Source organism: Oryctolagus cuniculus, chromosome 21 (genome assembly GCF_051225735.1).
Source record: "Oryctolagus cuniculus isolate XC-2025 breed Fujian yellow rabbit chromosome 21, ASM5122573v1, whole genome shotgun sequence".
Taxonomy (NCBI): domain Eukaryota; kingdom Metazoa; phylum Chordata; class Mammalia; order Lagomorpha; family Leporidae; genus Oryctolagus; species Oryctolagus cuniculus.
Window position 1 is genome coordinate 29,434,343 of NC_142887.1, and position 12,884 is coordinate 29,447,226.

The window sequence follows — 12,884 nt, forward strand, 5'->3', positions numbered from 1 at the left end:
AGGACACTGCCAACAGCAGCCCAGAATGCACAGTGTCCACCCACTCTGCCCCTCCAGAAGACTCTGCTGTGTGGAGTACAGGATCATCTTCCATCTCCTGCCCAGCAGAAGCAGGAGTGGCCCAGTGCCCAGTGGGTTCATGTCAGTGGGGTCCAGTGTACACCTGAGCCCCCATCCTCACCAGGCATCAGCAGGCCTGAGCACAGAGTGCAGTCGGGGACAGTGAGAGCCCCAATTCCTTCCCCTCGCCTGTCACTGCTGTGCCCCGTGGGGATCTGAGCTGCAGCCTCCAGCCCTCAGCAATGAGGCTGGGTCAGGAGGAGAAGCTGAGCGAGGCTGCCCTGCAGGAGTGTCCATGGTGTCTGTTGGGCCTGGGGAGGAGCTGAGCCCGAGTCTGTCCTGGGATAAAGCAGTGCTGGGTGGGGAAGGGTGGGAGAGCATAGAGTGGTGGACTTGAACTTGGGTGACAATCCCATAGTGCAGCCTTGTACTCCAGTACATGACTCAGCTTAGGATCCTGATTCCTGCTAATATGCACCACGGAGACACCAACAGATTACAATCCCTGTACTCAGGGCCTTCCTCCTATGGGGTAGACTGGTGTTGAGTTCTGGGCTCCTGGCTTTGGCCTGGGTCAGCTCTGAGTGCTGGGGACCTTTGCATAGTGAGGCTGCAAATGGAGATCATTTTCTGTCACTCTCTGTCTGTCTGTCTTTTATCTTTCACACTCTCATTCAGATAAGTAAAGCATTTAATACAGTACCGGTTGTGGAGTTGTGGAAAGAGAAGACACCAGTTCATTAGTCCAGTCCCCTACCTGCTGCAGGGCAGCCACATTAACCACACAGGGAGGTGAATTCCACGTCTGTTGCTGTGGATTCGTTCTGAGAGGAGAAGCTTGGTGGGGGCAAGAGGCGTGGAGTCAGGACAGAGACCCCAGGAGTGGGTTAAAGCAGGCCAGATGTGAGCAGCCCGCAGATTTGTTTATTTCAATTTGTACAGCAGCTTATATAGTCGAGGCAGCCAATCCAGTCAAGGGGTGGTTTATGCCCTAACTAACCACAGCCTGTTGCCAGGGAGTCTCCTTTGCCATGTGGTTTCTATAGTCATCAACCACAGCCTGTTGCCAGGCAGGCTCCTTTGCCAGTGGCCATCTTGGCATGGCCTTCTCATTCCACCACATTTCCCCCTTTTCATTTATTTTTGAGCAATGGGAGGCATGATTCTTGGCCATACCATTGTTGACTCCATTTCCATGTGGTCTCTGTATACAGCTGTGCCTGTCTTAGGTTGTCCCCCAGGGGATCTTACCCATCGTTGACTAACAAGTGCTCAAAACGGGAGACCACAGGAGTGCTTGCTCAGATGGGGGTAGGAATGAGGAACAATGGTAATCAGGAATGGCGTGACTGCATGCAGGCTGTGGGCCCTTTGGTTGACCAGAGCTAGTGGGGTATAAAACAGTGTCTATGCGGCTATGGGCAGTTCCTCAGGGCAGAATGATAGGGCATCAGCTTGACAATCGGTAGCAGGTGTGTCCAGTAACAAGGTGAACTCTCAGTCTTGTTCAGCTGGTTCCGGTTGGCTGTCAGTTGCACACTTGATGTTTCTGGCTGTACCCAAATGGGCTGTCCCACATTTTTTGGAAAGACACAAGCATATTTTTGGCCCTTGGTTAGCAGAAGCCTTTTATGGGCGTTGGAATCCAGGGCTTGAATTCTGCGTCTGCTCCTACATTAATGGCAAACATATGGTGGCATGGGGTCTAGCAGCTGCTCTGAGAGCCTGGGGTGCCTGAGGACTGCCACAAATGTAGGGATCCTCACTGGGTGCAGATGGGATGACCTCGCATGGGTTATTGCCTCGAGGTCGTCTAAGTTCATCCCACGGGTATATGGGGGGTGGCTGACTAGGCATTGCTGCATTGTCTGCTGTCATGTCACTTTCACTGTCAGAGCTCTCTCTCCCTAAGTCATCAGTTGTTGCCTGTGAGGCAGCAGCCTGGAGTGACAGGCTCTTATCACTCACAGATTCATTATTTTTGGTAATCTGTATGGGTTTCTGAGAGGGGGTATCTTTCCCATGTTTGAGCACTTCAGAGTGGCACGCCATGCCAACTCTAGCCAAAGGAAAGACATGCACAGCACTGCTGCCATAACTAAACAGATTCCTAGCACCTCAGTGGCTGATGGCATCATGCAGGGGGTTCCCTATGTTAGAGAAACAGACAGTGGTGTATCCGATCATAAGTATGTCCTCTGTTTAGTGGGGGGCTTCCTTGATTCGTTAGGTCAAGTCCGTATGCCCACACGGTGTCTCCGGAGCATCACCTCTCCCGAGTGAGGAAAGATGACTTGGTTCCGAATTTTGGGATGATCAGTCCCTTATGTGGATCTGACAGGCAAACCGAAAGTAAAAGGGGAGCCGAGAAGTGGCGTTACGCTTCTGGGCGGTGTGTGACTAACCTGGGGTCACTTCGACCGAGGACAAGGACAAGGACAAGGAAAAGGGTGTAGGAGGCAGTTCTGTGCTCACCCTCACACACCCAAGAGCCTTCTTGCCAAAATCAAGGGGGAACTTCGCCAAGTCCGACACGCTGTCTCTCTCTCTCAGTCACATTGGGGATCAGATGCTGCTGTGGATTCATTCTAAGAGGAGGAGTGTGGTGGGGCAAGAGGCATGGAGTCACCACACAGACCAAGGGAGTTGGGTGAGAGCAGGCCAAAGGGGAGCAGCCTGCAGACTCGTTAATTTCAGTTGGTACAGCAGCTTATACAGCCGAGGCAGCCAATCTGGTCAAGGGGCGGTTATGCCCTAATAAATTACTGCCTATTGCCAGGCAGGCTCCTTTGTCATGTGGTTTCTGAAGCCATCCAATCACAGCCTGTTGCCAGGCAGGCTCCATTGTGAGCGGCCATCTTGGCATGACCTTCTCTTTCCACCATACATATCCACCTCACAGCAGCAAAGCCGCCCCATGCAGCCCTGTGCTTTCTTGCTCCTGATGGCAGTGGAGCCCTGTGGGGAGCAAACCCAACAGTGCCGTCAGTGAGCATCCCTACTCCATGCTCCACCACAGAAACCATTCTGCACACATAGCACAACATCACACGGTGTCCACACTTCTACTGTACGAAGAGAAGTCCCCTGGGCTCATCAAGATGAGGGAAGCTGGTGCATGGATGAGAACTTAGAAAATCCAAACTACGGACTCCATTACTGAGATATGTTCATGTTCAAGTTGTCTGACAGAGATCTACTCTATAGCAGTCACTAAGTCCTTTCAATTAAAAAATTCAAATATTTTTGAAACAATGCGAATGATGTGAAAGTAAAGAAATAAAAGTTAAATATGGAAAGCCTGAAAGTGCAAATATTAAAAATGACATAAAAGGAAAAATGCCTATAGAAATTAAAAACACAGTTGATACTTAAAATGAAATTCAGACCCTAGGGAGATTCAATAGCACAGCACTCCAGGAACTAAAGGACGTAAAAATTCCAAATAACAACAATAAAACACAAACAATCTTCTGCTTCAAGCTCGAGGAGGTGAAACAGAAACAAAATTCCATGTTTGCTGGAAGGAAAAAGAGCTGTTGAACATTCTGGGGAATTCTCCAGGTCATTGCCATTCCGTGGTTCATGTCACCAGGGGGCGCTGTGGATCCATGCAGGAGTGAGCAACGTCTGAAGGAAATTCAAATCGTTCCTGTATATGGCATCCTGGACACAAGATAAATGACAAAAGGGAGAAGCCATAGCAGGTGCTTCCTCCCCAGGGACCCAGGCAGCACTCACAGCCTCCCCAGCCTCATTGGGGAGTGGCCAGAATTGGCTGCTGGTGGGGACGGAGGGGGAGGGGAGGTCTTAGGCAGTGTGACCCTGGCTGCTCCTCTCCCTTCTGCTCGGACCTCAGTGAATCTCCAACTTCCCTGCCTGGGCTGCTCCTCACTTCCCAGTGAATCCAGGGCGCCACTCCCGGGGGGAATCATGCTCCCAGTGCTCCCAACCCCACTCCCTGTGGGCTTGGCTGTGAGGGGCCCAGGAGGACGAGACAGCCTGGTGTCCTCAGCCACCAGCAGGTGTGCTCAGGGCCTACTGGCATGGTGGTCAGCTGTGATCACGTCTGCTCCTGTGTGTTTTTCATTGCAGGTGCACTGGGTGTCTGAGACCCGCGATCCCACGAGGACGCCCTGTCAGGTGGGCCGAGCCACCTGCTGCTCCCATTGAAGAGGCAAAGTGAGGACATGAGCCAGGGACAAGATGGGAGCTTCCCCTGAGGTGGGGCCCTGATGCCGCAAAAGACCCCCAGCTACGGGGGCTGCACACGGGTCGCAGTGGGATGTGGTTTCTAAGAGCAAGAGGAGCAGATTTAGATGAAGGATGTCCCAGTCTCCTCTGGGGCCAGGGCGAGGATAAGAGCCCTGCAGAGCTTTGGCCTCGGCTGAGCCCTGGGGAGTCTGCACCATGGCCTGCACCCCGCTCCTCCTCCTCCTCACCCTCCTCCAGAGCACAGGTCAGGAGGGGCCTCACATCAAGACCCCCGGGTCACTTAGTTCCCTCACCTCCTGGGAGCAATGCCCCCCATGCTTCCTCCAGGGTAACGGTGTCTTTGCTTTCAGGGTCCCTGTCTCAGCCTGTGCTGACTCAGTCGCCCTCTGCATCTGCTGCCCTGGGAGCCTCGGCCAAGCTCACCTGCACTCTGAGCAGTGCTCACAAGACCTACTATATTGAATGGTTTCAGCAGCAGCAAGGGGAGGCCCCTCGGTACCTGATGCAGCTTAAGAGTGATGGAAGCTACACCAAAGGGACCGGGGTCCCTGATCGCTTATCAGGCTCCAGCTCTGGGGCTGACCATTACTTGATCATTTCCAGCATCCAGGCTGAGGACGAAGCCGACTATATCTGTGGTGTAACTGGTAGTAATGTTTATGCACAGGGACCCAGCTGAATGAGGAAGTGGGACAAAAACCCTCTTCTTTGTTCTTTGATCAAGGCTCACATTGTCTCAGACTGCTGAGGTCCTGGACACTCAGAAATCGTGTGGTGGGGGCAAAAGGCATGGAGTCACCACACAGACCAAGGGAGTTAGGTGAGAGCAGGCCAAAGCGGTGCAGCTTGCAGACTCGCTAATTTCAGTTGGTACAGCAGCTTATACAGCTGAGGCAGCCAATCTGGTCAAGGGGCAGTTATGCCCTATAAATTGCTACCTATTGCCAGGCAGGCTCCATTGTGAGCGGCCATCTTGGCATGACCTTCTCTTTCCACCATACATATCCACCTCACAGCAGCAAAGTCGCCCCATGCAGCCCTGGGCTTTCTTGCTCCTGATGGCAGTGGAGCCCTGTGGGGAGCAAACCCAACAGTGCCGCTTAGCAATGCAGTCAGTGAGCATCCCTACTCCATGCTCCACCACAGAAACCATTCTGCACACATAGCACAACATCACACGGTGTCCACACTTCTACTGTACGAAGAGAAGTCCCCTTGGCTCATCAAGAGCTAGGAAAGACGGGACTTGGATGATAAATGAGAAAATGCAAATATGGACTCCAGTGCTGAGATGGGGTTGATGTTCAATTTGTAACCAAGATCTTCCAACAGCAGTCACTAAATCCTTTTAAAGAAAGCCTTCAGATGTTTTGGAAACAAATGGAAATGTTGTGAAGAAAAGCAATATGCTATAAATGGAAACCTTGGATAGGAAAGGTTAAATATTAGAAAGTGACATGGAAAAGAACAGTTCCCACAGAAATTATAAACAGTTAAGCCCTGTGTAAAATTCAGACACTGGGGCGATTCAATCGCAAAGCAGACCAGGAAATGGAGGACTTACAAATTCCAGATATCAACATAAAAACACAAACAATCATCTGCTGAGAGCTGGAGGAGTTGGAATTTACACAAAACTCCATGTTGGCTGTCAGAAAAAGCACTGCTGAACGTTCTGGGGAATTCTCCAAGTCATTCCCATTCTGTGGTTCATGTCACCAGGGGGCGCTGTGGACCCATCCAGGAGTGAGCAGTGTCTGAAGCAGATTCAATCTGTTCCTGTTTATAGCTCCCTGGAGAAAAGTGCTATGGTGCAAGGGAGAAGCCATAGCAGCTGCTTCCTCCCCAGGGACCCAGGCAGCACTCGCAGCCTCCCCAGCCTCACTGATAACTCACAGCTCCCTGACCCTGGACTCAGAATTGGCTGCTGCTGGGAACGGAGGGGGAGGGGAGGTCTTAGGCAGTGTGATTCTGGCTGCTCCTCTCCCTTCTGCTCTGACCTCAGTGAATCTCCTACTTCCCTCCCTGGGTTGCTCCTCACTTCCCAGTGACTCCAGGGTGCCACTCCCAGAGGGGGATCATTCTCCCAGCGTTCCCCACCCTGCTCCCTGTGGGCTCGGCTGTGAGGGGCCCAGGAGGACGAGGGCAGCCTGCTGTCCTCAGCTACCAGCAGGTGTGCTCAGGGCTGACTGGCACGGTGGTCAGCTGTGATCACGTCTGCTCCTGTGTGTGTTCACTGCGGGTGCACTGGGTGTCTGAGACCCGCGTTCCACAAGGACGCCCTGTCAGGTGGGCGCAGCCACCTGCTGCTCCCACTGAGGAGGCAAAGAGAACACGGAAGTGAGAATCCAGGTGGGGGCTGCCCCTGAGGAGGGGCCCTGGACTCCCCCAAAGGACACCCAGCCACAGGGGCTGCACACGGGTCCCAGAGGTGCATGGGTGCTCAGACCAAGAGGAGCAGATTTGCATGAAGGACGTCTCAGGCTCCTCTGGGGCCAGGGCGGGGATAAGAGCCCTGCAGAGAGTCGGCCTTGGCTGAGCCCTGGGGAGTCTGCACCATGGCCTGCATGCTGCTCCTCCTCCTCCTCACCCTCCTCCAGTGCACAGGTCAGGAGGGGCCTCACATCGAGACCCCCAGGTCACCTAACTCCTCCACCCTCTGGGAGCAATGCCCCCACCCTGTGCTTCCTCCTGGGTAATGGTGTCTTTGCTTTCAGGGTCCCTGTCCCAGCCTGTGCTGACTCAGTCGCCCTCTGCATCTGCCACCCCGGGAGCCTCGGCCAAGCTCACCTGCACCCTGAGCAGTGCCCACAAGACCTACACCATTGCATGGTATCAGCAGCAGCAAGGGGAGGCCCCTTGGTACCTAATGAAGCTTAAGAGTGATGGAAGCTATGAAAAGGGGACCGGGGTCCCTGATCGCTTCTCGGGCTCCAGCTCTGGGGCTGACCGCTACTTGATCATCTCCAGCGTCCAGGCTGATGACGAAGCCGACTACTATTGTGGTGTAGATTATAGCGGTGGGTATGCACAGTGACCCAGATGAACGGGGAAGTGGGACAAAAACTTGTTTCTCTCTTACCAAGATTGCCAAATGGCTCTTGAAAGATTGTCTGGTTTCCTGATCCCTCAAACACATACGTTTTATGTTCATCCACCCAGGAGTGAACAGGATGCATTGTGCTCCCCCATGGTCTCCCCACCCCGATTCCCTGGGAACCACATGCCGGGCCCAGTTCCTACAGAGTGTTCACATCTGCAGATGTGATGCAAACAAAAGTACTCGTCGGGGCCGGCCCCCTGGATCACTTGGTTAATCCTCTGCTTGCATCCCCAGCATCCCATATGGGCACTGGTTCTAGTCCTGGCTGCTCCTCTTCCAGTCCAGCTCTCTGCTGTGGCCTGGGAAGTTAGTGGAAGATGGCCCAAGGGCATGGACCCTAGCACCCGCATGGGATTCTGGGAGGAGGCATCTGGCTCTTGTCTTCATTGGCCCACTTCTGTTCATGGTGGCCATTTGGGGAGTGAACCAACAGAAGGAAGACCTTATTATCTGTCTCTCTCTCACTCACTGTCTATAACTCTACCTGTCGAATAAAAAGAAAGTACTCTTGTCGCCCCCTGCTCATTGACTGAGGGATCACTCCATGGAGGGGGAGGTGCAAGGACATGACAAGACTGTGCCTCCTCGACTTCATTGGACTGGCCATACCTGCAAAATTCCTGTGGCAGCCTCACCTGCTGCTCCCTGGCAGAGTGCTCAGTCATCTCACTCCTCACTCTGAGTGCTCTGGCGAAATCTCCCACCACCTGCAACATCAGCTTCAACCAGATCCTCCTGTGACAACACACACTGCTGAGTGCTGGTCATGCCTGGTTCTACACACACTGCACAACAGCCTGAGTACAGCTGGGGACAGCATTTAGAGTATTCAAAACTGGTAATGTAGGGCCAGCGCCGCGGCTCACTAGGCTGATCCTCCGCCTTGCGGCGCCGGCACACCGGGTTCTAGTCCCGGTCGGGGCGCCAGATTCTGTCCCAGTTGCCCCTCTTCCAGGCCAGCTCTCTGCTGTGGCCCAGGAGTGCAGTGGAGGATGGCCCAAGTCCTTGGGCCCTGCACCCCATGGGAGACCAGGAGAAGTACCTGGCTCCTGCCATCAGATCAGCGCGGTGCCCGGGCCGCAAAACGCCAGCCGCAGCGGCCATTGGAGGCTGAACCAACGGCAAAGGAAGACATTTCTCTCTGTCTTTCTCTCTCACTGTCCACTCTGCCTGTCAAAAAATAAATAAATAAATAAATAAATAAATAAAATTGGGTAATGCTTAAAAAAAAAACTGGTAATGTAGTATTCTATGTTTTTACAACACTGAAAAGCAAAGTGATAAAAATATACACTTGCTATTCTCAGGGTGGGCAGTGGTGTGTGTTTGGTTCTAAGTGGTGATGGACTGTGATGGGGCCAGGAGATCAGAATGACTTAGAGAGGAATGTCCTGATCCTTGGTTCTGTATCCTCCTTGCCTGTAGCATCTGCTTCTGCCTTTGCCCCAGCACAGGAGGGACAGGTAAGGCAGGAACTAGGAACAAACAGTGGTGACCCCAGAAAATCCCCGTGTGAGATACTTGAGAGATTTATTTCATAATGTTGGAGATAGAATTTAAGGGAGATTTTCAAGCAAGAAGTATGTTTATCAGATGCAGGTATTTGAACTATTACTCAGAGCATGGTTTAAGGAGTGAAGAATCCTGGGATTCACAGTAGGCAAATCCCCCAGGAGGCTTCCTAGCCCTGGTGAACTGTGATGGACACGAGCACCAGGATTAGGTCAGAGGGCGGCAGACTGGGGGAGGCTCTGGACAGAGCTTGGGGGAGGGTGGTGTCTGTGTCTCCTGGGAGATGAGTAGCTCTCAGTAGTCAGGAGTGGGAACCAGGCTCCCACGGTGAGCGTGGTCAGGGCAGCTCAGCCACAGGAGGACCTGTCTCCAGGACTCTGTTTCCTGAGTGTTTCCGCCGCTGTGCTCCAAGCTCCTAGAGAGCAGGGAGCTTCTCTCCTGTGGTTCTTCCTGCTGCATCCACAGAGCCCAGACACTGCCCGGCTCAGGGGAAAAACCAACAGCCCAGATCACTGAATGTATGAATTCAAATAAATTGGAATCCTGGTTCCAACAACAGATCTAGGGCCAGAGTGTGATCCTTTCTATTGGACAATATGAGTGTGGGATTCTGAATTCATTGAAGAGCAGATTTTGAATTAAAAATATGTTGGTAATACAGAGAACAACAGATGATAATGGACTTCAGTCGTGGGGATGGGGTCCAGTAGGCTGGGCTGGATCTCATGGGTCCCTGTGAATGGAGAGAGAAACTGGGGAGCCTCAGAAACCAGCTGGGCTCCAAGGCTTCCTGACCATGGGAGGATTGTGCTCTTCTGCCAGGAGGGGACGCTGTGGGACTAACTTCTTGATTCCTACACAGTTGCTCCTTCACCACCATGCATGCAAAGGTGCCTGGCTTGGGGGTTGAGCAAGGTTCTCACTGATGGGGCCTCAGCATCTGTGTCCCCTCAGGCCTGGCAGAGTCCCTGGGCAAAGGTCATTTTCATATGTTGCATGTGAATCCTCTCAAGGCCCAGGGAAGGAAGCAAACCTTCATTCTTCTCTGCACTAGGAGCATAGCCCCAGCACCAGGGCTCAGGGAGGGGCGGGGCAGGCACTGGGCGGGGCCTCATTTGCATGAGCAGCCCCTCCTCTGGCACAGGCTGGGAAGAAAAGGAGGCCTGGGGCAGCACAGCCCACTGTGGGCATCAGGGGCTGTGACCACCATGGCCTGGGCTCCTCTGCTCCTGCTGCTCCTCTCTCACTGCGCAGGTAGGGACGGCCCTGGGGACCAGGTCCCAGCCTGGCTCAGACCCCTTGCTCAGAGCCCTGAGGGACGTGAGCCTGACCTCTGCCCCCTCCCCGTGTGTCTGTGTCTGCAGGTTCCCTCTCCCAGCCTGTGCTGACTCAGCCGCCCTCCCTGTCTGCGTCTCTGGACACAACAGCCAGACTCACCTGCACCCTCAGCACTGGCTACAGTGTTGCCAGTTACCAGATATCTTGGTATCAGCTGGTGCCAGGGAGCCATCCCTGGTTCCTGCTGCACTACCACACTGACTCAAGCTCAGGGTTAGGATCTGGGGTCTCCACCCGCTTCTCTGGATCCAAGGACACCTCAGAGAATGCAGGCGTCCTGAGCATCTCTGGGCTGCAGCCCGAGGACGAGGCGAACTATTACTGTGCTACAGCTCATGCCACTGAGAGCAGCCTCCATGCACACAGTGCTTCAGACGATGAGGAAGTGAGACAAAAACCCTGGTTCCTCAGCCATGGGCTCTGAACATCTTTAGTGGTGAATATCTGTGGAGACCTCTGAGTGCAAGTTCAGTGCAGCAGGCTGTGCCCAGGACCAGGGGCAGTGACACACACAGGTGCAGCCTGACCCTGAGCCACCAGGGCATCTGGGGAACAGAGACAGAGGAGGTCTCAGAGTCCAGGGCACAGCCCTGTGCATTCTGCAATAAGCTGGGATATGGATGAGATATGAAAATGCAAACCTCGGACTCCAGTGCTGAGACGATGTTGATGTTCAAGTTTTGTGACAGAGTTCTCCCCACAGCAGTCACTAAGTCCTTTAAATAAAAAATGTCTAATGCTATAGAAACAAATGGAAATGATGTGAATGCAAAGACATATAAGGTATATATTAAAGCAGGTCTAAATTATGAAAGTGTATTTTTTAAAAAGTGACATAAAAAAGAAAAATTCAAATAGAAATAAAAACAGAGTTAATATTAAAATGAAAGTCAGACACTGGGGTGATTCAATGACACAGCAGGCAAGGAATTGAAGGACGCACAAAACCAGATAACAACAGCAAAACACAAACAATCCTATGTCTGAGCTAAAGGAGGCTGAGCAGAAAACAAAATTTGATGTTTGTTCAAAGGAAAAAGCTGCTGAACATTCTGGGGAATTCTCCAGGTCATTCCCATTCCGTGGTTCCTGTCACCAGGGGGCGCTTGGATCCATGCAGCAGTGAGCAGGGTTTGATGCAGATTCAAACTGGTGCTGCACTCTGGTCTCAGAGTCAGCCCTTAAGGCATTCAGATCCAGCAAAAAACCCATGAGAGCATTTCAGACATGGAAAACCAAGACACTGTGGCAAAAAATAACCTAAATGAAAGAGCTCTGTGAGATCCCAGTGGAAAGAAGGGGCCATCAAATAAGGAGGTACATTTCTCTGAAGGGAGGAGAGATCTTCCACTTTGATCATGGCCTTGTCTAAATAAGGTCCGAGTCTGTGCACTCAAGAGGCTTCCATTCCCTTGGCAGCTCATGAGAAGAGCCTCAGGTGATCACTTATGCCATAAATAAGAGTGTTAATTGTTAAATCAACAACAGGAGTCACTGGGCACTTGCTCCCCATGTAGGACCTCTGTCCTTAATGTGTCGTATTATGAGAATCAACGGTAAAACAAGTCTTCACACAGTACTTTATTTTTTAACAGATTTTTAAATTATTTATTGGACAGGTAGTGTTACAGACAGTGAGAGAGACAGAGAGAGAGGTAAAGGTCTTCCTTCCATTGGTTCACTCCCAAAAGGTCACAATGGCCGGAACTGCACCAATCCCAAGCCAGGAGGCAAGGAGCTTCCTCTGGGTCTCCCATGTGGGTGCAGGGGCCCAAGCACTTGGGCCATCTTCTACTGCTTTCCCAGGCCACAGCAGAGAGCTGGACTGGAAGTGGAGCAACCAGGACTAGAACCGGTGCCCATATGGGATGCTGGCATTATAATAGGTGGAAGTTTAACCCAGTGCGCTACAGCGCTGGCCCCTCACATAGTACTTTATACTTTGTGTGTCTGTGTGGGTGCAAACTGTTGAAATATTTACTTAGTACAGAGTTGATCTTCTGTATATAAAGATAATTAAAAATGAATCTTAATGAAGAATAGGATGGGAGAGGGAATAGGAGATGGGATGGTTTGTGGGTGGGAGGGTGGGTATAGGTGGGGAAGCATAATAACCCAAAGGTTGTAATTTCAAAATTTATATTTATTAAATAAAAGTTTTCCGAAAAATTTAAAAACAACTGTTGCTGGTTATAGGGTCCTGGACACAAGTTCTCTGGGGCAAGAGCGAAGCCATAGCAGGTGCTTCCGCCCCAGGGACCCAGGCAGCACTCACAGCCTCCCAAGCCTCACTGATAACTCACAGCTCCCTGGCAATGGACTCAGAATTGGCTGCTGGTGAGGACGGAGGGGGTGCAGAGGTCTTAGGAAGTGTGACCCTGGCTGCTCCTCTCCCTTCTGCTCTGACCTCACTGAATCTCCCCCTTTAGTCCCTATAAAGTGGGCGGAGCCACCTGCTGCTCCCACTGAGGAGGAAAGGGAAGGCTGGAGCCTGGACAAGGAGGGGGCTGCCTCTGAGCACGGGTCACTGTGACCTTGGGTTGGGGGGAGCAGGCAGTGGTCGGAACTGTAGGGTGCAGGAGCCTCACTTGGACTTCCTGTCATGCTCAGATACCAGGCACCTGGGCCTGGGCAGGAGGGGCTGCGGTGAGTGCAT

The 12,884-nt window shown here is 52.4% G+C and overlaps 1 protein-coding gene across 4 annotated transcripts in view; it reads left to right on the top strand.

Annotated features, from left to right (window-relative positions):
• The window catches only part of LOC108178662 (Ig lambda chain C region-like), a 362,049-nt gene that overhangs the window by 17,492 nt on the left and 331,673 nt on the right, over positions 1–12,884 (top strand). The window contains exons 1-2 of one of the 4 annotated variants that reach the window (XM_089323438.1): positions 6,735–6,882; positions 6,993–7,300. The exons of 2 other annotated variants lie outside the window; for them this stretch is intronic. In XM_089323438.1, coding sequence (XP_089179564.1) covers positions 6,834–6,882; positions 6,993–7,300 — 357 coding nt within the window. In that variant the 5' untranslated portion in view covers positions 6,735–6,833. Of the gene's footprint in view, positions 1–6,734; positions 6,883–6,992; positions 7,301–12,884 lie in introns of those variants that run through there. One more of the 4 variants, XM_089323440.1, reaches the window with a different exon arrangement.